The sequence below is a fragment of the Mauremys reevesii genome, linkage group 3 (assembly GCF_016161935.1).
Source record: "Mauremys reevesii isolate NIE-2019 linkage group 3, ASM1616193v1, whole genome shotgun sequence".
Lineage (NCBI taxonomy): Eukaryota > Metazoa > Chordata > Testudines > Geoemydidae > Mauremys > Mauremys reevesii.
This window is the reverse complement of record NC_052625.1, coordinates 154,525,771-154,548,576: the sequence shown is the minus strand read 5'-3', so window position 1 is coordinate 154,548,576 and position 22,806 is coordinate 154,525,771. Positions and strand designations below refer to the sequence as shown.

The 22,806-nt window shown below is 41.7% G+C and overlaps 1 protein-coding gene across 4 annotated transcripts in view; it reads left to right on the top strand.

Moving 5' to 3' along the window:
- The window catches only part of FAM135A (family with sequence similarity 135 member A), a 158,497-nt gene that overhangs the window by 55,139 nt on the left and 80,552 nt on the right, over window positions 1-22,806 (top strand). For all 4 annotated transcript variants that reach the window (XR_005595899.1, XM_039529293.1, XM_039529296.1 and 1 more), the window contains exons 4-7: window positions 6,627-6,706; window positions 20,217-20,356; window positions 20,462-20,532; window positions 21,010-21,183. Coding sequence is in view for 3 of the 4 variants with exons in the window: in XM_039529293.1 (XP_039385227.1) it covers window positions 6,627-6,706; window positions 20,217-20,356; window positions 20,462-20,532; window positions 21,010-21,183 (465 nt within the window). In the remaining variant the exon portion in view is untranslated. The remainder of the gene's footprint in view (window positions 1-6,626; window positions 6,707-20,216; window positions 20,357-20,461; window positions 20,533-21,009; window positions 21,184-22,806) is intronic.

Below are 22,806 nucleotides of genomic sequence, written 5' to 3'. Positions count from 1 at the left end.
TAAAATCCACATGCAGACTTGATTTTACTTTATTAGTCAAGAAATAAGCATAATTAAATAAAGGGATGATGAAAGCAGGTAAGTTAATATAATCGTTCTGGGCAACTGGAACTGAGTGTTATCAAAGGAAAGCAAATCACAGGGACATTTGGTCAAGGGATTTTGCTAAGGTAAAACTTGGGATAAGGTGTAGCAAACTGGAGCAGCCTATTTGGCCTATGCTCAAACACTGAAGGCTTGGCTACACTTGCAAGTTAGAGTGCATTAAATCAGCCCTGGGCGCCCTAACTCCAGAAATGTCCACACTGGCAAGGCACATAGAGCGCCTGGACTCTGCAGCTGGAGCGCTCCTGGTAATCCACCTCCACGAGAAGCATAAAGCTTGCTGCGCCCTGGCTGAAATGTCCAGGTGTCAGTGTGGATGACGTTTTGCATTATTGCGCTGTGATTGGCCTCCGGAAACATCCCATAATCCCCTGAAGTCAAGTGGCCACTCTGGTCATTGTTTTGAACTCGGCTGCAGGCATGCAGATATCCCCTTTCAAAGTTCCGTTTCTGACAGCTGGCATACTTATCTGCTCCGAGACACAAAGCAAACCATTACTGTGAAATGCTGCTGCTGCCAAGGCAAGCGTTTTTGCATGTGTGTGTGAGAGAGAGAGAGATGGGGACTGGAGGGCTGATGTCGGGGTTTCCCCCTGCTGCTGTTTAAACTTACAAGACAGCATGCTGACATACACTCTGCCCCCCAAAACACACGGTCTCTCCCCACACATGCACACAACACACTCCCTGTCACACTCCCTGTTCCTGTCACACGCTACCCCCCGCACCTGAAAAGCATGCTGCAGCCATTTACACACTGAGAAACCATCTTACCACAGGATCTTTCCCATCAATCTCCTTAACATGAGGAGTTGTTTGAGGAGCAAGAAAGAAAAACGATGAGGAAGCAGTACCAACTAATATATCTTCCTCTTCGCTTTATGGGGCAGTGATGCTGCTGCTGCCTCCTTCCTATACAGATGACTTCAGAGAGTTTCAGGACGTCATGAAGAGAGGCAGTAAAGAAGCATAAGCTGTTTGACTTACTCCATACTGCTGCTTCAGGTCAAGTAACTCCACCAGTAAATGAAGCTTTTCTTGAACTGGCTAAAACAGTATGGCAAATCCCAGTGTCAGTACCTCTTAGCGTGTAAAAGGGCAGGCAAGAAATATTATGTGCCTGCAAAAAGGTCAGAATATTTATTTATTTACACATGCAACACTGAATTAATCGGTGGTGTATGCTGACAAGTACCATAACAACAACATTGTGAGTCCACCTTTCATGATAGAGACCAGAAATGTCTAGACTTAGTTTGCTTCACTGCTATATAGATTGGTGAATTATCAAGTTCTCATTGCCAAATACAATTATATCCACTACAGTAAGTTCACACTTTTTATTGAACATCTGCTTCAGGAACAAAGAGAGCAATTCCAGACAATTATTACAGAGGATCAGCTTATTGCTAAGGCATCATTGCAAGCTTTGTTGGATGCAGAGGGTATTGCATCCCACCCAGTGGCAACAGAAACAGTGATGCGGCATACATCCTGTTTGCAATGTTCTGGAATCCCCAAAAGAATTGCAGAATATTGTCAAAGATCTCCTGTTTGATGGAACAAAGCAGTTCAATGACACGGAAGATGAATCTCTTCATTCTTTAAAAGATTCAAGGGCAATGCTTTGCTCACTCAGGATTTGCACTCCTGCAAATAAAAGAAAATACAGTATAAAATACAGTAGTTCAGGTAGTCTGGATATCTTGTCCTGTTCCATTTCCAACTTATCATAGATCATATGACCCACCTTGAAAGGGGCCTATATTTCAGAAAAAGTGACTTTCAGACTCTGCAATTACAGTAACACAATTTTCATCATCTTCCAACTGTCCACTGTGATACGTTGGTCAAGAGTTGTGAATCAGTCTGTAACCTCTGCCACCTTCCCTTCTACTAAATGGGAAATAATCATCAAGTGACTGTTTTTTCTAATGAGGTCCAATCCTTGGCCCTATCCTTTTTAACATGTTTTCAGTTGCCTGGAGAAAATGTAAAATTATTGACAGAGTTTGCAGATGACAACAAAGAAGGAGTGCTAAATTATGAATAGGACAGGTCACTGATACATAGAGATCCATATTGCTTAATATGCTGGGTGCATCCAAACACTATGCATTTCAGTCTGGCCAATGTAAGGTCAGACATCCAGGAACAAAGAACGTAGGCCATACTTATGTGATAATTGGCTCTTCAATCTAGCAGAGAAAGGTGTAACATGATCCAGTAGCTGGAAGTTGAAGCTAGACAAATTCAAACTGGAAATGAAGTGCAGATTTTTGTCAGTGGGGGTAACTGATCATTGGAACAGATTACGAAGAATTGTGGTGGGTTCTCCATCACTGGACATTTTAAAATCCAGATAGGATGTTTTTCTAAAATATATGCTCCTGTTAAACCAAAGCTATTGGATTTTGAAGCAGGAAATAATTCAAGGGCATAACGTAGACCAGATGAACATGTGTTCCCTTCTGGTCATATAATCTATGAATCTAAGAAAGAATGATGACTTACCTGATAGTAATTATGGTTTTTCAAGATGTCATCAGTGTGAATCTCACAACCCATTCTCGGTCCCCTCTTTTCTGAGTCCTCAGCTACCACGGGTTTGAATTGTGAGGTAACTGAATGAGGGTCGTTGCTGGTCTTCCCTGTGTTCCCAAGCATGAGGAGTGTCAGAGAAAAACTCAGTTCTCGCTTTTCTGTTTGGGTGCAGCAGAGTCAGATACTTTATTCTGTTTAGCAGCTACAACAGGGAGAGAGTGCACTAGGACATAGGGTCTCCTCTTCCTAGACAGGTCTCTCAACAGGTAAACAATTACAGCAGCATTTATACTTTTGTTACAGACAATAATAAGCAACAGCTGCATTTTGTTTATACATAGGTCATCCTGATATCTTGTTTTTCTCACTTAAGAGACTCCAGTCTACGTTTCGTATTATCTACACAAGGTCGAAAAACAACTTCTCTCACAGTTCTTTTCCACTCACCTCAGACAATCCTTGCTTCTACAAATCTCGTGTTGTTAGGTTTACAGTTAGCCTAACTCTTGCTAACAAAGACTGTCATGCATTAAGATCCCCTACAAATCCCTGTCAGTTCTTTCTGTACTTCCACAGGAGTCATAGGGTGCATGTGTGATCTGATAGTCACAGCTGTTTAAAACAAAAAAGCAGAGCTTGTGCACGTGAATTGCATTCAAACCTACAATAGGATATACACTGACATCATCTCGAGGAACCATCGTTACCATAAAGTAGAGTGACTGTTCTAAGCTGCATTGATCTTTCCTTTCTTAAAAAATAAGTAGCTTTCCCTTGATTACATCATATTGTGTTATCACAAATTGTTTCTGATTTCCATGTAATCTTTAAAATTTTAACTACATCGAACAGCATTTAATACAGTCAGGAAAAATTGTAAATAAGCAAAATATACAAGTTCTGACATATAGGTTACTTTTCAATAACCTGGCTTATTGAGCGAAAAAAAAATCTATTATTATGTTAATCTTTAATTATCCATACAATTTTTAGACCTTAAAGGTCACCTACAAAGTTTTATCTATTTATTTTTATTCAGTTTGAGATGTTGTGTACATCTTGTGGTAGATAGGAGGTAAATTCATGCACACATTTGCATCTGATTTATAAAGAAATGTAAGGGTACCTAGTTTAACTAGTGAACTGTGCTAGACAAGTAATAGGTCCTTGCCTTGCAATATTGTAATCTAGAGGCACAAGCAGGTGCAATACAGTAGAGTACTTAAACAGAACATCATAACTGAAATGCTTCATGGAATGGGTGGTTGTTAGAAATTCTTTTGAAAATAGAGCTGGAAGGAGCTTGGCATAAATTAGTTGGGAAGCTGAACCAAGCATACAGAGAGAAGGCACAAAGTCAGGAAAGATGGGAGTGGTCAGGAGTGACGCTTGGGTGGAGCAAAGAGAGTGGGTGTGAGAGGTAAAGGCAACAAAATACATTGTAAGTGAGGAGGGTATAGTTTTCTTTAGTCTGGCAAATAATGTAACATTTCTTTTAGAGTTTCTAGGTTATGCATATATCTCAGTGACTGGAATACCTTTTCACATTGTAGCTCTTTGTCTGCAGCTAGATCCTTAATATTCACGGTACTGTATTTTCAAATCAGTAAGGCAGTGTACTGGTGCACAGTTTTGGTAAATAGAGTGTGTGTGTTTGTGTGTGTATGCTCGTGCATGCGGATGTTCACATCACTGTAGCTAAGTCATTACTTACTTCAAAAATCGGGATGAGATTTTAATTTAATGTTTACATATTTTGCCCTGAGCTGAACCCCTACAGGATTTTGATATTAGGATGAGAAGATAAATGTTTTATGTATTAAAAACTACTTAAAGTATAAATCTGCACTGAGTATCATGAGGCCACCTGTCTTCAAAACAAACAAACAACCCTCTTCCCTCTTCAGCTAAGCTAAATTGAACTACATAGTGTAGGTAATGGTATGTGGAGTTTTCCTGAATTGGAAGTGAGTAATGGGAGGAAAAGTAAAGATGATGCAATGTATTTTTCATTTAATCAATTTAACCCTATACCGGAACCCCACTGACCGCTATACTTACCTACATGCCTCCAGCTTCCATCCAGGACACACCAAGCTCTAAGATACAACCGCATTTGCTCCAATTCCTCAGACAGAGATAAACATCTACAAGATCTCTATCAAGCATTCTTAAAATTACAATACCCACCTGCTGAAGTGAAAAAACAGATTGACAGAGCCAGAAGACTACCCCGAAGCCACCTACTACAGGACAGGCCCAACAAAGAAAATAACAGAACACCACTAGCCATCACCTACAGCCCCCAACTAAAACCTCTCCAGCGCATCATCAAAGATCTACAACCTATCCCCTGAAATATGATCCCTCACTCTCACAGATCTTGTGAGACAGGCCAGTCCTCGCTTACAGACAGCCTCTCAACCTGAAGCAAATACTCACCAGCAACTGCACACCATACAACATAAACACTAACCCAGGAACCTATCCTTGCAATAAAGCCCAATGCCAGCTCTGTCCACATATCTATTCAAGTGACACCATCATAGGACCTAATCACATCAGCCACGCCATCAGGGGCTCGTTCACCTGCACATCTACCAACGTGATATATGCCATCAATGTGCCAGCAATGCCTCTCTGCCATGTACATTGGCCAAACCGGACAGTCTCTACGCAAAAGAATAAATGGACACAAATCTGACATCAGGTATCATAACATTCAAAAACCAGTGGGAGAACACTTCAACCTCTCTAACCACTCAGTGACAGACTTGAAGGTGGCAATTTTGCAACAAAAAAACTTCAAAAACAGACTCCAAAGAGAGACTGCTGAACTCGAATTAATATGCAAATTAGATACAATTAACTCAGGCTTAAACAGAGGCAGGGAATGGTTGGGTCATTACACTAATTGAATCTATTTCCCTATGTTAAGTTCTCCTCACACTTTCTATGGGTCATCTCAATTATCACTTCAAAGGTTTTTTCTCCTGCTGATGACAGCTCATCTCAATTGATTGGCCTCTTCTACTTGGTATGCGTACTTCCACCTTTTCATGTTCTCTGTATGTATAAATATCTTCTGTCTGTGTGTTCCATTCTATGCATCTGAAGAAGTGGGCTGTAGCCCATGAAAGCTTATGCTGAAATAAATTTGTTAGTCTCTAAGGTGCCACAAGTACTCCTGTTCTTTTTGTGCCTCTGAGATTCTATGAAGAAGCTTCTGCTATGGGCATGTTATTCCTTACTTGTCCTCTGTAGAGCTTCTTGCACCTTCCTGAGAAGCACCTCATCCTAGAGATGGGATACTAGACTAGACAGAACACTGGGCTGAATGCAGAGTGGCAATTCCGAAGTTATGTGCTATATGAAAATAGAGGTAGACACAGTCCTTGTCCTAAAGAGATTATAATCTGATAATGAGCTGGTTTAAATGTAAAACCTGCGCTTCAGTCTAGTCTTTCCATGATGATGAAAATTGGAAATAGAACAAAGATCATGTAGTATACTTTTAGACTCTTATGTCATGGTGATGAGATCAGCCAGAGTTCAGTAGATTAAAAGCAAAATTGAAGATATATTTTCTTGAGCTATTTTGACCAAAAACCAAATCAGTATCAATAAGGAACTAGAACAGGATGGAGGCACTAATAAAATAGGGAGGAGAGAACCAGAAGATGAAATAAAGATGGAGACGAATTGTATAATTTAGGTTTCAGAATGTATTTGAGTTTTCTACCTATCCTTGTAGTTAATGATATGTAATCATGTGGATAATTGTCACTTACATTTTAAGGTTTGAAATTTTCTCTCCCCCATCCTCCCCACTTTTAAAAGAGTGAAACTTAAAGAAGGTCATGAAAAGAAAATATGTATTTTGTATTAGAATTTTTGTGTCTCTGTATATTGGTAAATATATGAGAGTGACTATTTATTTCATAGTTTACAAATGATTTTTTGGTCTCTTTCTTTAGTTTTTACCAGATTCGTGCATCTATGAAAATTCCTCCAAGAGTTCCACACAAATTAGAAGCCAGCTTGTTACCTGTGACAGGTAAGTACAGGACTTTTTATAGTGAATGTGGTCTAGTTTGACTACATTAATTAAGAGGACACATCCAGGATTTTTAGGTGCAGAGTCTGACTTGCTTTAAATTATTATAAGCTAAATGCTAGCAATGCTTCACATTCCTCATTTCGTAATTTTAAAAAAAAATCTGTAATAGTAACTGAGAATAAAAAGTCTCTTTTTGTGCTGACCTATGTAAATTATGTGCCTTGTTCATCTTCACAGAACTATTCATTGAAGCTGACTGTATACTCTATTATTGGAAATGATATGGGAGAAACAAATAAAACAGCTTGACTTTCAGATTTTGTGTTGAGTTTGCAGGGTTGCCAGGTAGAAAGACATCTTTTTGCTTGTAAAGTGAGCAAATTTAATGTGGACTCACTGAGAGACATCAATCGCCATGACTTTATTAAAAGTAACTAAGTAACTTTAAGTGGAACCACACTTTAAAGGAAAAATGTTCTAATATACTTATGAGATTAGAATTTTAGTCCGTTTGTTTGAATAATTATTGTTGCCTTTATGTAATGCTATATATATTAAATTATTCTGATGAAAAGGAATTTATTGCCTTTGGCGTAAACCTTGGAAGTCAAGAGTACAACATAGCTCTAAAGTGGGGAAGGAGAATCAGGGTAGCCCTACTGACATAGCTTTTAACAATACCATCTAAATAGCTGTTTCCTAAAGTCTCCCTCCCCACACCCAGTCCCAGTCTCTTTTTCCAGTCAGTCTGTCTCCCCTCCTCCATCTCCTTGTCCAATCTGTGTTGCCCAGTCTCCTTGCAAAACAAGTCCCAGCCTTCCTCCCTTCAACCCTATTCCTAGTCCCAGCCTCTTTGTCCAGCCAGTTCCAGTCTTCTCCCCAACGTAACTCCCAGTGCCAGTTTCCCACTCCCTCCCCAAGAGCTTTTAGTCCCAGTCTCTCCACCCACTCAACCCCACGCTCCCTGACCCAATCTAATGCCTTTCTCCTCCTCACCCCACACCCCAGTCCAGCTCTTGTCAGCTGAATCAGGCAGCAGTCCTCCTCCATGCTTGCTTGGGTGTAAGCAAGGGGCTCACTGAGAGTTTAGGGGAGACAGGCTTCCTGCTTTCAGTTCCGGTGCTCTGATCCAGCCCAGCCTGTCGCCTACAGCTCCAGTTTCAGAGACGGTCTGGCTCATCCCTTGGCTGATGGACTCTTCAGGGAAGTTTGTTTTGAAGCTCTAGCTACTCTTTACTGAGCATGTACAAACTGCAGTTTTTCCACACACTTATAACTTGGCCAAATGTGGGTGCCAAAAGGCACATGGCTGACATACACACATACATTCTCACACAAAAAAACTTCCCCTCCCCAACTGAACCTGGCCAAATTTCAGATCTCTGCTCCAAAGCATGCGGGTGCTGAATCTTCTCAAAGAAAAGGTTGCCTGAATTTATTATGTGCAAAACAATGTATTTTCTTTAACCTCATTCTTGCGAATAGGTGAACCATTATTGCTGAAATTTCCCGAAACAGGTTGTTGTCAGAGTTGTACCGGTATGGTGCTCTGCTTTCTCCTTGTTGATATCACTCGGCTGCATGCGTGAGTTCCCTCTGTGTGCTGCCCCAGCTCTGCAGATAGCTGACACAGCAGACCCGACGAGAACCCCCAATAACCACAGAGTTCAGTAAGATGCAAAGTCACGTCGACTAGGTTTATTGCGACCTCGGACACAATGGCAGTTCCCTGTAGGTTTCTTAGCCTAACTCAGGGCATACTACGAGAAAGTGCCTCTTGGCAATGGACCCGGCTCAGTGGCGGGACTTTCCACTCCCCCTTCGGCCGGACAAAGACACCGCCCCAAGGATGCATTCTTATACACAGATACAAACAAGTTACACATCACACCTGACGTATTGAGGTACAACCTCTCTACGTAGCAAGTTACAACCCTTCTACGTATTAAGGCACCGCCTTCTACCTTGTACATGTTGGTTCGTACAAAACAACTCTATCCATCATTTTACCCTTTTGCCCCTGTCATTGGGATGGGTCGGCCTGTCCTTTCCTTATCTATGGAATGTTTCAGTATAATATGTTCTAATACTGTGTTTATCCTTTGATATGCTAGGTGAATATGTATTTCTGCAGCATCAGCCTTTTTCGTGCCAGCTTCTGTGAGCAGGGCCTGCCTCTGGCTCACAGCTTAACTTTGCTTTATGTTAGCAAAGTCTTGACCATTACTTTAGTTCAGGCCTCAGGCCTCATACCAGGCCTCTGATACCAAGGTTTATATCTTAGGGCCTCCTCTTACTACACAGGTCAGCCTGAGGCTGACAATCAGCATGTAAAATTTCAGCCCAAATGGTTAAAGTTGGGAAAAGTTATAAGCAATTGTAAATAGGTTTTGCAATAGGAATTATGGGGCAACCTTAATAGGTGGTGTTACCTCTCCTGCTTATAATTATAAATGGGCACTATTCATAGATTTTAAACTCAGGGGATTATTGTGATCATCTAGTTTGACCTCCTGCATAAAACAAGCCTGAGGATTTCCTTCAATTAATTCCTGCTTTAAGTTCAGTAGCTTTGGTTTAACTAGAACGTATCTTTTAGAAAAAATATCGAATCTTGATTAAAAAATTTCTGGTGATGGAGAATCCACCACAACCCTTGGTAAATTGTTCCAATGATTAATTACTCCCACAGTTAAAATTTTCCACCTTATTTCTATTTGAATTTGTTTAACTTCAATTTCCAACCATTGGATCGCATTATACCTTTCTCTGCTACAATGATAAGCCCTCTTATATAAATTTCTGTTCTGAAAATAGATTCTTATGGGGTGATTTGATCACAGAGTATAAAAGTATCTTTATTGAGCTAAATAGTTTGAGCTCCCTGAGTCTGTCACTGTAAGGCAGATTCTTTAATCTTTTAATCATTCTCTTGATTCTTCTCTGAACTGTCTCCAATTTATCAACATCCTTCATGAATTTGGGACACAGTATTCCAGTAGCAATTACACCAGTGCCAAAGACAGAGGTACTATAATCTCCCTACTCCTACTTGAGCTTCTCTTGTACATTCAAGGATTGCATTAGCCTTTTTGGCCACAGCATCGTGCTGGGAGCTCATGTTCAGTTGATTATCCTCATAACTCCAAGAGTTGTTGCTTCCCATGGTAGAGTCCCCTATACTGTAACTATGGCCTATGTTCTTTGTTCCTAAATGGCTGACCTTATATTTGGCTGTATTGAAATGCATATTATTTGCTTGTGCCCATCTTACCTAGCGATTCAGATCACTCTGTATCAGTGACTTGTTCTCTTCATTATTTGCCATTCCCGCAATCTTTGTGTCATGTGCAAACTTCATCAGATTTTATATTTTCTTCCAGATTATTGATAAAAATGTTAAATAGTGTAGTACTAAGAACCCAACCCTTAGAACCCCACTAGAAACACAGCTGTTTATTGATGATTCCCCTTCTACAATTAGATTTAGAGACCTATCGGTTAGCAATCCATTTAATGTGTGCCATGTTGAATTCCTAACATAAGTTTGCTTAATACTTTCCGTTTTAAGACCCCGTTTTCAGTTGCTTATAACTTGGTCAAATTTTAACTGTTTGAGCAGAAATTTTCCATGTAGGGTATCTGCCTCAAACTGAAATTTTTTTTGTTGTTGTTGAAAGTTTCAACTACAACAGTGAAGCTGTGTCTGAGCCGCAGGCTCTAAGGCCAGAAGGGGCCATCATGATCATCTAGTCTGACCTCCTGCATACTGCAGGCCACAGAACCTCACTCACCCCTCCTATAATAGACCTAGAACCTCTGGCTTAGTCACTGAAGTTCTCATATCATGATTTAAAGAGTTACAAAGTTACAAGTTACAGAGAATCCACCATTTACTCTAGTTTAAACCTGCAAGTGACCCGTGCTGCAGAGGAAAGCAAAAAAAAACCAGGGTCTGTGTCAATCTGACCTGAGGGAAAATTCCTACCAACCCCAAATAGGGCTATCAGTTGGAACCTAAGCATGTGAACAAGACCCACTAGCCAGACACCTGGAAAAGAATTCTCTGTAGTAACTCAGAGGCTTCCCCATCTAGTGCCCCATCTCCGACCATTGGGTTTTTTTGCTACTAGCAGTCATAGATGAGCTGCATGCCATTGTAGGCATCTCATCATACCATGCACTCCAAGACTGAGCGTGATAAATTTATGAAGCCAGTTAGGTTTTTTGCCCCCACTTCTCCCCTTGGAAGGCTATTCCAGAACTTCTCTCCTCTGATAGTTAGGAACCTTCGTCTAATTTCAAGCCTAAACTTGTTGATGGCCTGTTTGTTCTTGTGTCAACATTAGCGCTTAACTTAAATAACTCCTCGCCCTCCCTGGTATTTATCCCTCTGATGTGTTTATAGAGAGTAATCATATCTCCCCTCAGCCTTCTTTTGGTTAGGTTAAACAAGCCAAGCTCCTTAAGTCTCTGCTCCTAAGGTGGGTTTTCCATTCCTCTTATCATTCTAGTAGCCTTTCTCATCATTTGTCCCAGTTTGAATTCATCTTTTTTAAACATGGGAGTCCAGAGTTGCACACAGTATTTCAGATGGGGTTTCACAAGTGCCTTGTATAATGGCAATAACACTTCCCTATCTCTACTGGAAATACCTCGCCTAATGCATTCTAGGATCACATTAACCTTTTTCGTGGCCCCATCACATTGGCAGTTCATAGTTATCCTGTGATTAACCAATATACCCAGGTCTTTCTCCTCTTCTGTAGTTCCCAACTGATACATCCCCAGCTTATAGCAAAAATGTTTGTTATTAATCCCTAAGTGCATGACTTTGCACTATTATATTTCATCCCGTTTCTATTACTCCAGTTTTCAAGGTCCTCCAGATCTTCTTGTATGATGTTCTGTTTTTCTGTATTGGCAATAACTCTTAACTTTGTGTCATCTGCAGATTTTATTAGCAGACTTCTTCTTTTTGTGCCAAGGTCATGGATGAAAATGCTAAATAAGATTGGTCCTGAGACTGATCCCTGAGAAAGCCCACTAGTAACTTCCCTCCAGCCTGATAGTTCACCTTTCAGTATGACCCATTGTAGTCTCCCCTTTAACCAGTTCCTCATACACCTTTCAATTCTCACACTGTATTAATTTGCATCTTCTTCAATTTAACTAATTTCCCATGTGGAGCTGTATCAGTGCCTTACTAAAATCCAGGTAGATTAGATCTACTGCATTTCCTTTGTCTAAAAAAATCAGTTATCTTCTCAAAGAAAGAGATCAGGTTGGTCTCATATAATCTACCTTTTGTAAAACCGTGTTGTATTTTATTCCAATTACCATCAACCTCTATTTCCTTAACTACTTTCTCTTTCAAAATTTGTTTGAATACCTTGCATATATTTGAGATCAAACTAATGAACCTGTAGTTTCCCAGATCGCTTTTTCCCCCTTTCTTAAAAATAGATACTATATTAGCAATTTTCTATCTAGTGCATGGTGTGGATAGTGTTTCCAGCCAAGAAGGTTTGAGGCTGCACATTGAATGAGCAGGATAAAAGGAAACGCTGAATAACTACCCATTCATTGAATGGGGAAGGGGGTCTCGTGAAAGTAATAGTATGTGTAAGTAAAGACTGTCATAATTAGGCTTGGAGGGATTAGTTTTTTATTGGTAAATGTAGCTAAATATCAGTTTCACCACCCACACTCATTAATTCCATCAATAATGATCAAAATTTACAGCAAGGCAAAGTATGAAAAACGTACTTGAAAACTTCTTAGAGTTTGATTTAAGGCTATTTACTTTGTGTATTTTGACATATGATTTGACAATCATTTGTTTTTTAATGTTTATAAAGTTTTAACTTTTTGAATCTCAACTTCTAAAGAGCCTTCATTAAGTAATTATTGTCTGACACTACCATAATTTCCTACAACTGTGAAAATTTAAATTGATTGATTTTAAAAAATTAAAAACAAATGGATATTATCAAACGAAGTTCAAAGAAAATAAAAATCAAATTCTAACAAGCCTAGTCCATAATGGCTCAATGGGGACAAATTAAGTTTGCATAGGCAACCATAATTCTGGTATTTCCTAATAATTCCTGATTTTGCAACTTTAACGTTCTTTTAATGTATATTTTGTAGACATAATGTTAAAGAAATGCCCAAGGACCTCAATCAAGCTTGAGTCTCATTGTGCATTGTACCATATATACACACATGGAAATACACAGGTCCTCTTTTTTAGAGTTTACAATCTAAGACCAGTTGTTATATAAAGGATGTAAGGAAACGGATACAATCATATACCCTGGGAATTGTTCTAACATTATTAGTGCCTACTATCCCAGTCTAATAAATCTGGACAGGTTTAGTTCAGTAGCTGCTCTGAGTCCCTCCTGTTGTGTGGAAATTGCTTGTTATTTTGAGGAGAAGATTAATCAGATTAGGGATGGTCTGTCTGCTTCCATGTTGGTACAAGAATGAATGAATTATCCACTGATTTTGTTCAGAGATTCCCTAGTTTGACCTTTCAGTCTCCCCCACTCTGAAGCTGCATAACCCACAGGAATTAACCCCCTGGAGTATATTTAAGGTTGTTAAGAGACTAGTCTGAGGAGTCTGTAGTTACTTTTTTTTTTTTTTAAAGTATCTGCCGGGGTATCAAAGGAGTAGTTTCTTTCTCTGCCAATACTGCCAAGACTTGGGTCAAGTCTGTCAAGTCCTCTGTCACATTGGGTTCCATACATAGGTAACGGGTCTCACTCACAATCACTGCTCTTTAAGTTTGATTTTATTATTTATTTATTTATTAATGGGGAGGAATGAGGAGAGGGAACTGTCCCAATCATGTAAATGTGAGGGAGGATGATGCAGTAGATGATGATGCATAGGCCCCTACTTGATAACTGGGCTTGAGGAATCAGCCCAAAAGGACTCTTCACAGGAATATGTATTTGTAACAGAATGATTTGCGTGTGGGCTGGAGACCCTGGGGCTAAGCCAGCCCTGATTACAAGATGAGCCTTCTGTAAGTGGAATCAGGGGATTCCAATATAAAAGGTAGCAGGAAGCTGCAAGAGAGTGTGGTTGAGAGAGTAACTGAAACTGCCAAAGGCTGGAAACGTGACAGTAATCTGTGGAAGTTCAGGAGAAAGCTCTCCAGGCAGGGGAGCCTATGAGAGACCCTGCCCAAGGAGCAGGGCTGAGACTGCAATAGCCTGTCTGAAAAGGCCTCTGGAGAAGGACAAACTCCAGACAAGAGGTACTGGGAAGTAGGGATGTCAATATCATTTAAAAAGTTAACCGTTTAAACGATTAAAAATATTTTGTTTAAGTGGTTAACCGATCAAAGGGCTGACTGGCACGGCTGAGGCTGAGGGCTGATCTGACTGGCGTGGCTGGGGCTGGGCTCGATCTCCCAAAGGCTACTGAAGCCAATCTGGGAGATATTAGGATGCTAAAAGTCCAGCAGCGTAGCAGGGCTAAGGCAGGCTCCCTACTTGCCCTGACTTCTTGCAGTTCCTGGAAGTGGCCAGCATGTCCCTGCGGCCCCTTGGCACAGGCAGGCCCAGGGGGTCTCTGCACTCCCCCACTCCCAGCGCCAACTCCGCAGCTCCCATTGACTGGGAACCGCGGCCAATGGGAGCAGTGTGGCTGGCGCCTGTGGGCGGGGGCAACATGCACAGCTGCCTGGCCGTCCCTGAGCCTAGGAGCTGCTGCTGGACATACCACTACTTCCAGGAGCCGCCCCAGGTAAGCACCTCCCAGCTGGAGCCTGCACCCTGAACCCCCTCCCGCACCCCAACCCCCTGCCCCAGCCCTAAGTCCCCTCCCACACACAAACTCCTTCCCAGAGTCCACACACCCCCGTACCCCAACCTCCTGCCCCAGCCCTGAGCCCCCTCCTGCACCCAAACTCTCGTACCCCAACCCCTTGCTCCAGGCTCATCCCCCTCCCACACTCCGCACCCCTCGGCCCCAGCACAGAGCTCGCACCTCCTCCTGCTCTTACTCTTATTTTGCCTACTCTAGTTTTAAGTGTATTTTCTTGGTCATTATTCAATAGGCTAATGCATTTCACTATCAGTAAATATTTGCTTTTAAAATTGTATCTCATTTACTCCTAGCTAAATCCCTTCTGTTTGCTGGATGAATCCTCTACCTTCTGGTCACACCCTTCAAATATTTGTAGACTATTCATTACTTACCCAATTTTTTAAATCTTTCCTTCCAAGTCAGTCTCTCCACTTCTCTAACCATTCTTGCCATATTTCTGTTCACACATTTTCTTCAGTCCATCTTGTCCTTAAAGTAAATGTGCCATATTGAACAAATAATAAGACTTGGATGCGATGTAATGTAGTCAGAGTAATGTGCACAGAATTGGAAGCCAAGAACACCTACTTTCTAATTCCAGATCATCCACTGATTTACTCGGTGGCTTTGGTCAAGTCAGTTAACCTCTCTGCCTGAATTTTGCCAATTCTAAAATGTGGGTAATACACAACTGTCTCACTGGATGCTGAGAGGACTGATTACTTAGAGTTTGTAAAACAATATGGAAATGAAAAGTGCTAAGTATCATTGCTTTGAAGATTCAGGCAACTTCAGTGTGCTTCCCATCTTTACATTTCACTACCTTATTTGGTTTATTAATTAGGCAAAAATAGTTTAGTGTCCATATTTTTTATCAGTAGTACATATTTGTATATGATTGAAGAATTTAACTGTACTGTTTGTTTATGATTTCCAATGAGAAAAAAAAAAGCATGAGACTGTTGGATCTTATAAGGGAACAAAGAAGAAGTAATATATTACAGGTTTAGCAAATATTTAACTGCCCTCTTCTCATTTTAAATCACTCGCGAAGAATCACTTCTAAGGCCTGGTCTAGACTACGCATTTATACTGAATTTAGCAGCGTTAAACCGATTTTAGGCTGCACCCGTCCACACAACGAAGCCCTTTATATCGATATAAAGGGCTCTTAATACCGATATCTGTACTCCTCCCCGACGAGGGGAGTAGCGCTCAAATCGGTATTGCCATGTCGGATTAGGGTTAGTGTGGCCGCAAATCGATGGTATTGGCCTCCGGGAGCTATCCCACAGTGCACCATTGTGACCGCTCTGGAAAGCCATCTGAACTCGGATGCACTGGCCAGGTAGACAGGAAAAGCCCCGCGAACTTTTGAATTTCATTTCCTGTTTGGCCAGCGTGGAGAGCTCATCAGCACAGGTGACCACGCAGAGCTCATCAGCACAGGTAACAATGCAGTCTCCTGAGAATCGAAAAAGAGCTCACGGGAGGTACTGGATCTGATCGCTGTATGGGGAGAGGATTCCGTGCTAACAGAACTCCGTTCCAAAAGACGAAATGAAAAAACATTTGAAAAAATTTCCAAGGCCATGATGCCGAGAGGCCATACCAGGGACTCAGTACAGTGCCGTGTGAAAGTTAAAGAGCTCAGACAAGCCTACCAGAAAACCAAAGAAGCAAACAGAAGGTCCAGGGCAGGGCCGAAAACATGCCGCTTCTACGCTGAGCTGCATGCAATTCTAGGGGGGTCCGCCACCACTACCCCACCCCTGTCCTTGGATTCCAAGGTGGGGGTGGTAATCGCAGCTGTGGCTGAGGATTCTGTGGACGGGGAAGAGGAGGACGAGCTTGTAGAGAGCACACAGCACTCCGTTCTCCCCAACAGCCAGGAGCTTTTTCTCACCCTGACAGAATTACCCTCCCAGCCCTCCCAAGCAACTATCCCAGACAATGAAGCCATGGAAGGGACCTCTGGTGAGTGCACCTTGTAAATATAAGACATGGTTTAAAGGCAAGCGTTTTTTAATGATTACTTTGCCCTGAGGACTTGGGATCCATTCGCGGCCAGTACAGTTACTGGAAAAGTCTGTTAACATGTCTGGGGATGGAGCGGAAATCCTCCAGGGACATCTCCATGAAGCTCTCCTGGAGGTACTCCAAAAGCCTTTGCAGAAGGTTTCTGGGCAGCGCTGCTTTATTCCGTCCTCCATGGTAGGACACTTGACCACAACATGCATGTAGCAAGTAATCTGGTATTATTGCATGACAAAGCCTAGCTGCTTATGGTCCTGGTGATTGCTGGCATTCAAGTAACATCCGTTCTTTATCTCGCTGTGTTATCCTCAGGAGAGTGATATCGTTCATGGTAACCTGGTTGAAATTCAGGAATTTAAGTAAGGGGACAGAGATGGCCATTCCTACTGGGCTGTTTGCCTGTTGCTTACAAGAAATCCTTCCCTGCAGGTAGCCAAGCAGGGGGAAGGGGGGGGCGCGAGTGGCGCTGAGCTTTTCCGCGTTTGGCTAGCAGGGATCTTTCCTGCTACCAGCCACGCAGTTGGGGGGGGGGGAAAGGGGGTGTTTAGCAGTGATCTTCCATGATACCAGCCACGGGGTGGTTTCTGCTGCTGTACGTTAACAGGAAAGAAGCAGCACTCAACGGGCTTTGCTTGCTATTTGGGAAAGGAGGGCTCTGGATAGATGAAGGCTGCAGAAGACGAAAGACAATGGCTTACCATGGCCGCATGCAAGCCGAATTCTGCTGCCCGGACCTGCGTCTGTGATCTGTAACCCCAAAGCCGCAGGCACTCGATATTAAGATGCAAAATGCGACCTTGTAGTGAAAACACATGTGCTATGTAAGGTGAATAGTGTTGTTCACCGTGAAAGAGTATGACCATTGTTCTCTAAAATGTATCTTTTTAAATACTTCTCTCCCTTTTTTCCTTCCCTCTTGCAGCTGCAAATTTTTCAAGCCTCCCTACTCCGTCCCGAAGGCTCTCTCAGATAAGGCGGCGGAAAAAAAAGACGCGAGAAGAAATGTTTTCGGAAATCATGGAAGTGACCCGCAATGAAAGAGCTCATCTGAATGAGTGGAAGGACGTGGTAGCAAAGTACAGGAAAGATGCCAGGGACCGTGAGGACAGGAGGGACGCTCGAGATGAGAGGAGATATGCTCGAGATGAGAGGTGGCAGCAGGAAGATCAGCGGTGGCAGGCTGCAACTCTGGGGCTGCTGCGTGATCAAACTGACATGCTCCGGCATATGGTGGAGCTTCAAGAACGGCAGCAGGATCACAGAGTGCCGCTGTATCCCCTGTATAACCACCCTCCCCCCCTCACCATGTTCCTTAGCCTCCTCACCCACCAGACGAGTAAGAACTCATGGGGGTAGGCTCTGTGCACCCGCCCACTCCACCCCAGTGGACAGCCCAACCAAAAGGCTCTCATTATTATGAAATTATGAAATTTTTATAGGGGCCTTTTACTTCCCTACTATTCTCCTCCCAAACCCCACATGGGCTACCTTGTCAGTTCTCTCCCTCCTTTTATAATTAAGTAATAAAGAATACATGATTTTTAAACGAGAGTGACTTTATTTCCTTAGAAAGCAAGCTGTGATCGAAAGGGGGGGGGCGTGGCTTACAGGGAATGAGTCAATCAAGGGGGGGGGCGGTTTCATCAAGGAGAAAGAAACACAACAGTCAGACTGTATCCTGGCCAGTGATGAAACTGGTTTTCAAAGCTTCTCTAATGCGCACCGCTTCCTGGTGTGCTCTTCTAATCGCCTTGGTGTCTGGCTGTGCGTAATCAGCAGCCAGGTGATTTGCTTCAGCCTCCTACCCTGCCATAAAGGTCTCCCCCTTACTCTCACAGAGATTGTGGAGCACACAGCAAGCAGCAATAACAATGGGGACATTGGTTTGACTGAGGTCTGAGCGAGTCAGTAATGTACGCCAGTGCGCCTTTAAATGGCCAAATGCACATTCTACCACCATTCTGCACTTGCTCAGCCTGTAGTTGAACAGCTCCTGACTACTGTCCAAGGATAACTACAAGCATTTCAACATCCCCAACTGTTATTTTCTGGTCTGGGAAGTAATTCCCTTGCTGCAGCCATTTAAACAGAGTAGTGTTCCTGAAGACGCGAGCGTCATAAACCCTTCCCGGCCATCCCACGTGGATGTTGGTGAAACGTCCCTTGTGATCCAGCAGTGCTTGCAGCACCATTGAAAAGTACCCCTTGCGGTTTATGTAGTGGGTGCCCTGGTGCTCCGGTGCCAAGATAGGGATAGGGATGTGGGTTCCATCTATCGCCCCACCACAGTTAGGGAATCCCATTGCAGCAAAGCCGTCCACTATGACCTGCACATTTCCCAGAGTCACTACCTTTCGTAGCAGCAGCTTAGTGATTGCTTTGGCTACTTGCATCACAGCAGCCCCCACAGTAGATTTGCCCACTCCAAATTGATTCCCGACTGACTGGTAGCTGTCTGGCGTTGCAAGCTTCCAGAGGGCTATTGCCACTCGCTTCTCAACTGTGAGGGCTGCTCTCATCTTTGTATTCTGGTGATTCAGGGCAGGGGAAAGCAAGTCACAAAGTTCCATGAAAGTGCCCTTCTGCATGCGAAAGTTTCGCAGGTCTGGGAATCGTCCCACACCTGCAACACTATGCGGTCCCACCAGTCTGTGCTTGTTTCCTGGGCCCAAAATCGGCGTTCAATGGCTAGAACTTGCCCCATTACCAGCAGGATCTCCAAAGTGCAGGGGCCCGCAGTTTGACAGAATTCTGTGTCCATGTCCTCATCACTCTCGTCGCCGCGCTGCCGTAGCCGCCGCCTCCTCGCCTGGCTTTGCAGGTCTCGGTTCAGCATTGAGTGCACGAGAATGCACGAGGTTTTTAAAACGTCCACGATTGCTGTCTTGAGCTGAGCAGGGTCCATGCTTGCTGTGCTATGGCGTCTGCACAGTTCACCCAGGAAAAAAGGCGCGAAACGGTTGGCTGCTGCTGCTTTTACGGAGGGAGGAGTGAGGCTGTACCCAGAAGCACCCGCGACAATGTTTTTTGCCCCATCAGGCACTGGGATCTCAACCCAGAATTCCAATGAGCGGGAGAGACTGCGGGAACTATGGGATAGCTATGAGATAGCTACCCACAGTGCAACGCTCCGGAAATCGACGCTAGCCTCGGTACATGGACGCACACCGCCGAATTAATGTGCTTAGTGTGGCCGCGTGCACTCGACTTTATACAATCTGTTTTAAAAAAATGGTTTCAGTAAAATCGGTATAATCCCATAGTGTAGACATACCCTAAGCCAGTGCCACAAGAAGTAAATCAACAAATACACTTGTATGTTACATTATATAATATAATTTTTCTTTTAAAAAAAATCTGACTGCACTGTGTTACACCTTTGCTCAGTAACTCTGTAATCTGATTGCTGTAACCTCCTATTCTTCCTGCAGTGTCCCCTCTCCCTTGTTTTATTGGCTCACTTCATTGCATCATATCTGAAATTAGATAGAAATTCTTCGAGATTAGGACCTTGGCTGCAGTAAGGTGTCTAGCACACATTTGGATGCTGTAAAATAATAATAGGTTTCAAAGTAGAACAAAAGAATATTTTCATTATCTGCACTGTATTCTTTTAAAACTTCAATGTCTGCTTGATTTTCAGGTGCTGATCTTGCCTTTCCAGCTTCAGTCCATGACAATGTAATTTGCAGTAAAACATTTCAAATTCTTTACAAAAATGAGGAGGTTTCTGTGAATGATGTTATGATCTTCAAAATTAAAATGCTCTTAGATGAACGGAAGGTAATCTGCCATTAAAGTATATTTAACTATTAAGATACTTCAGATCCTTTAGGCATAATTTGCAAAATACTGAACATAATTGTCATGTTTTTAACTCCTTTTCAGATTGAAGAATCCCTTAATGAAATGAATTTCCTGCTATCCTTAGATCTACACTTCACAGACACAGATTATTCGTAAGTTTAAAAATATCTATTTTGTTAAATAATTGAAATGCCTGTTAACTGCTTTTTTTAAATGGAGAGATTAAAATTATAACATCGTACATACAAAATATTGCTCAAACATTTTTAAAATCTACAATGCTTAATTTATTTTAAATCAGCTATTCATATATAAGAAGTTTATTTGTATGGGCAAGGAAATCTGGTTAATCTCTTGAGACAGCTTGCAGACTTTAATTACTGTGTTTAGGAGAGATTCCTTGTTGTTTACCTATTCATCCTGCTGTTCCCTTTTAGAGATGTAATTATATTTATACATGATATGGTATAAAATAATACTATATTTAATATATTAAAGTTATTGAAAACCAATATGGCTATGGCCTTGTGTTGTTTAAATAATGGCTTGCTGTTTCTTGTATTGGGGATTTTATTATTGGATGACTTAAAACATTGTTCCAGTAATTACACTTTTTTTTTTCCCCCAAGGCCAGATGATCTGAGCACACTGCAACTAATTAGTAGTCGAACTTTAAAGTTGCACTTTAGCTTACACCAGGGCCTTCATCACTACGTCAATGTTATGTTTGATTACTTCCACCTCTCTGTCATATCTGTTACAGTCCATGCTTCTTTGGTTGCTCTACACCAGCCATTGATAAGGTAATATCCCATTTATAAGATTCAATTAATGTATTGGATTATTAGTTATTGTAATTTACTTGAGAGTTTTGATGAGAATGAATATAATACTTAGAATAAGTTTATGTATATGATGTATTGTGCTTTATGATGTTTTAGATTAGAAGCTGTTCTGGTGGTTTTTTGTTTTTTTCCTAAAACTGTGAAATTTTGAGTTCTAGTTTGTGCTAGAATAAAAGGAGTGCGGGTGGTAAAACACAGATAACTATAATAATTTAATACACCCAAGAGAAAAGAAGTAGAGAGCAAGTAATATCATCCTCTGCTAGTGTTCATACAATCTGTAGTTAGGGTGAGGTGATCTCTATTCATTTTATTTATCTTTTTTATCCATGGGTTGAATTGAGCTGATGCTCAGCAGCTTCTTGAGATAGTACTCTTTCCTGATTTCTACACTTCGTACTCCAGAATCTGCTTTCATTTTTTTTATTACATCTCTAGCCTTCGTAGATGTGAAGAAAAGCTATATAATGTGAACACAGTATAACCAGTATGGTAGTGTCTTTTTGAGTGTTCAGGCAGCTTGAAAAAGTAGCTGAGGTGTAAACTTCCATAGATTATTTAAATAGACCGTTAACTCTGAAGCATAGTGATGACACTATCCACATCAGCTTTAACTAGTACATAGATTATCAAAGGATATGCCAGAAAGAAGAGGGATAACCCTGTTATGAATTGAGCATAGTCTACTGCACATGATGCTTCATTTTGTCCTGGGTGAAGAGGCTTATTTCGTGGACAGAGCTTGGGAGAGTAACACCACTTTTCCCCCCACAGTGTTATGTTATAATTATTTTTTGCAGGAAGACACTGTGGAATAATGAATAAAGGAGTATGTGGGCGTGTATATTCTCATTATAGCAGGGTTTGGAGTGACCCTGTATTTGGTGGTATTCTTTACTGGTACCTTTCTGATGGCCTTACCAGTATGTGTTAAATTAAAGTGTTTATTTTAAGAGTTTCTTTTTCTTATTTACATGCCCATACGAAACTTACATTTCAGTAATCTAACTGATGGAGTTTTAAAAGTGTTCTGTTAGGTTGTCTGCAGCTATGGAAAAACCTACAAACAAACCTTTTTTTAAAGTAGTATATATATTTATGCAAACAGGTAAACTAAACTAATAATGCCAAATTAACAAAACAACCATCTATTCCTCTTCTCCCCACCCCTCCATACACAAATAAGCAATATCGTGCTCTGTAGCCTACATTTATATTCTAGATCTGTACTATTGTGACTCAACAACAAAAATAGGACTCAGCTGAGCAGCTTTTACCATTATTGCAGTCAGAGAACCTACCGCATGGTTTTATTTGAATATTATTTGTAATACAGTAGTACCTAGATGTCACAAATGAGAGTAGGGTCTTATTGTGCTTGGTGCTGTACATACACATTTTAAGAGACTGTATCGCCCTTTGTCTTGTCTGAGGAAAGAAACATTAAGGGTATGTCTATACTGTACACTCCTTACAGCGATGTGTAGAGTACATACACTGCATGTCCCTCTAGAATGTTTGTAAATAGCAACATAGACAGTGCGGCACTGCTTATGTGAGTAAAGACGTACCAGAACCCTT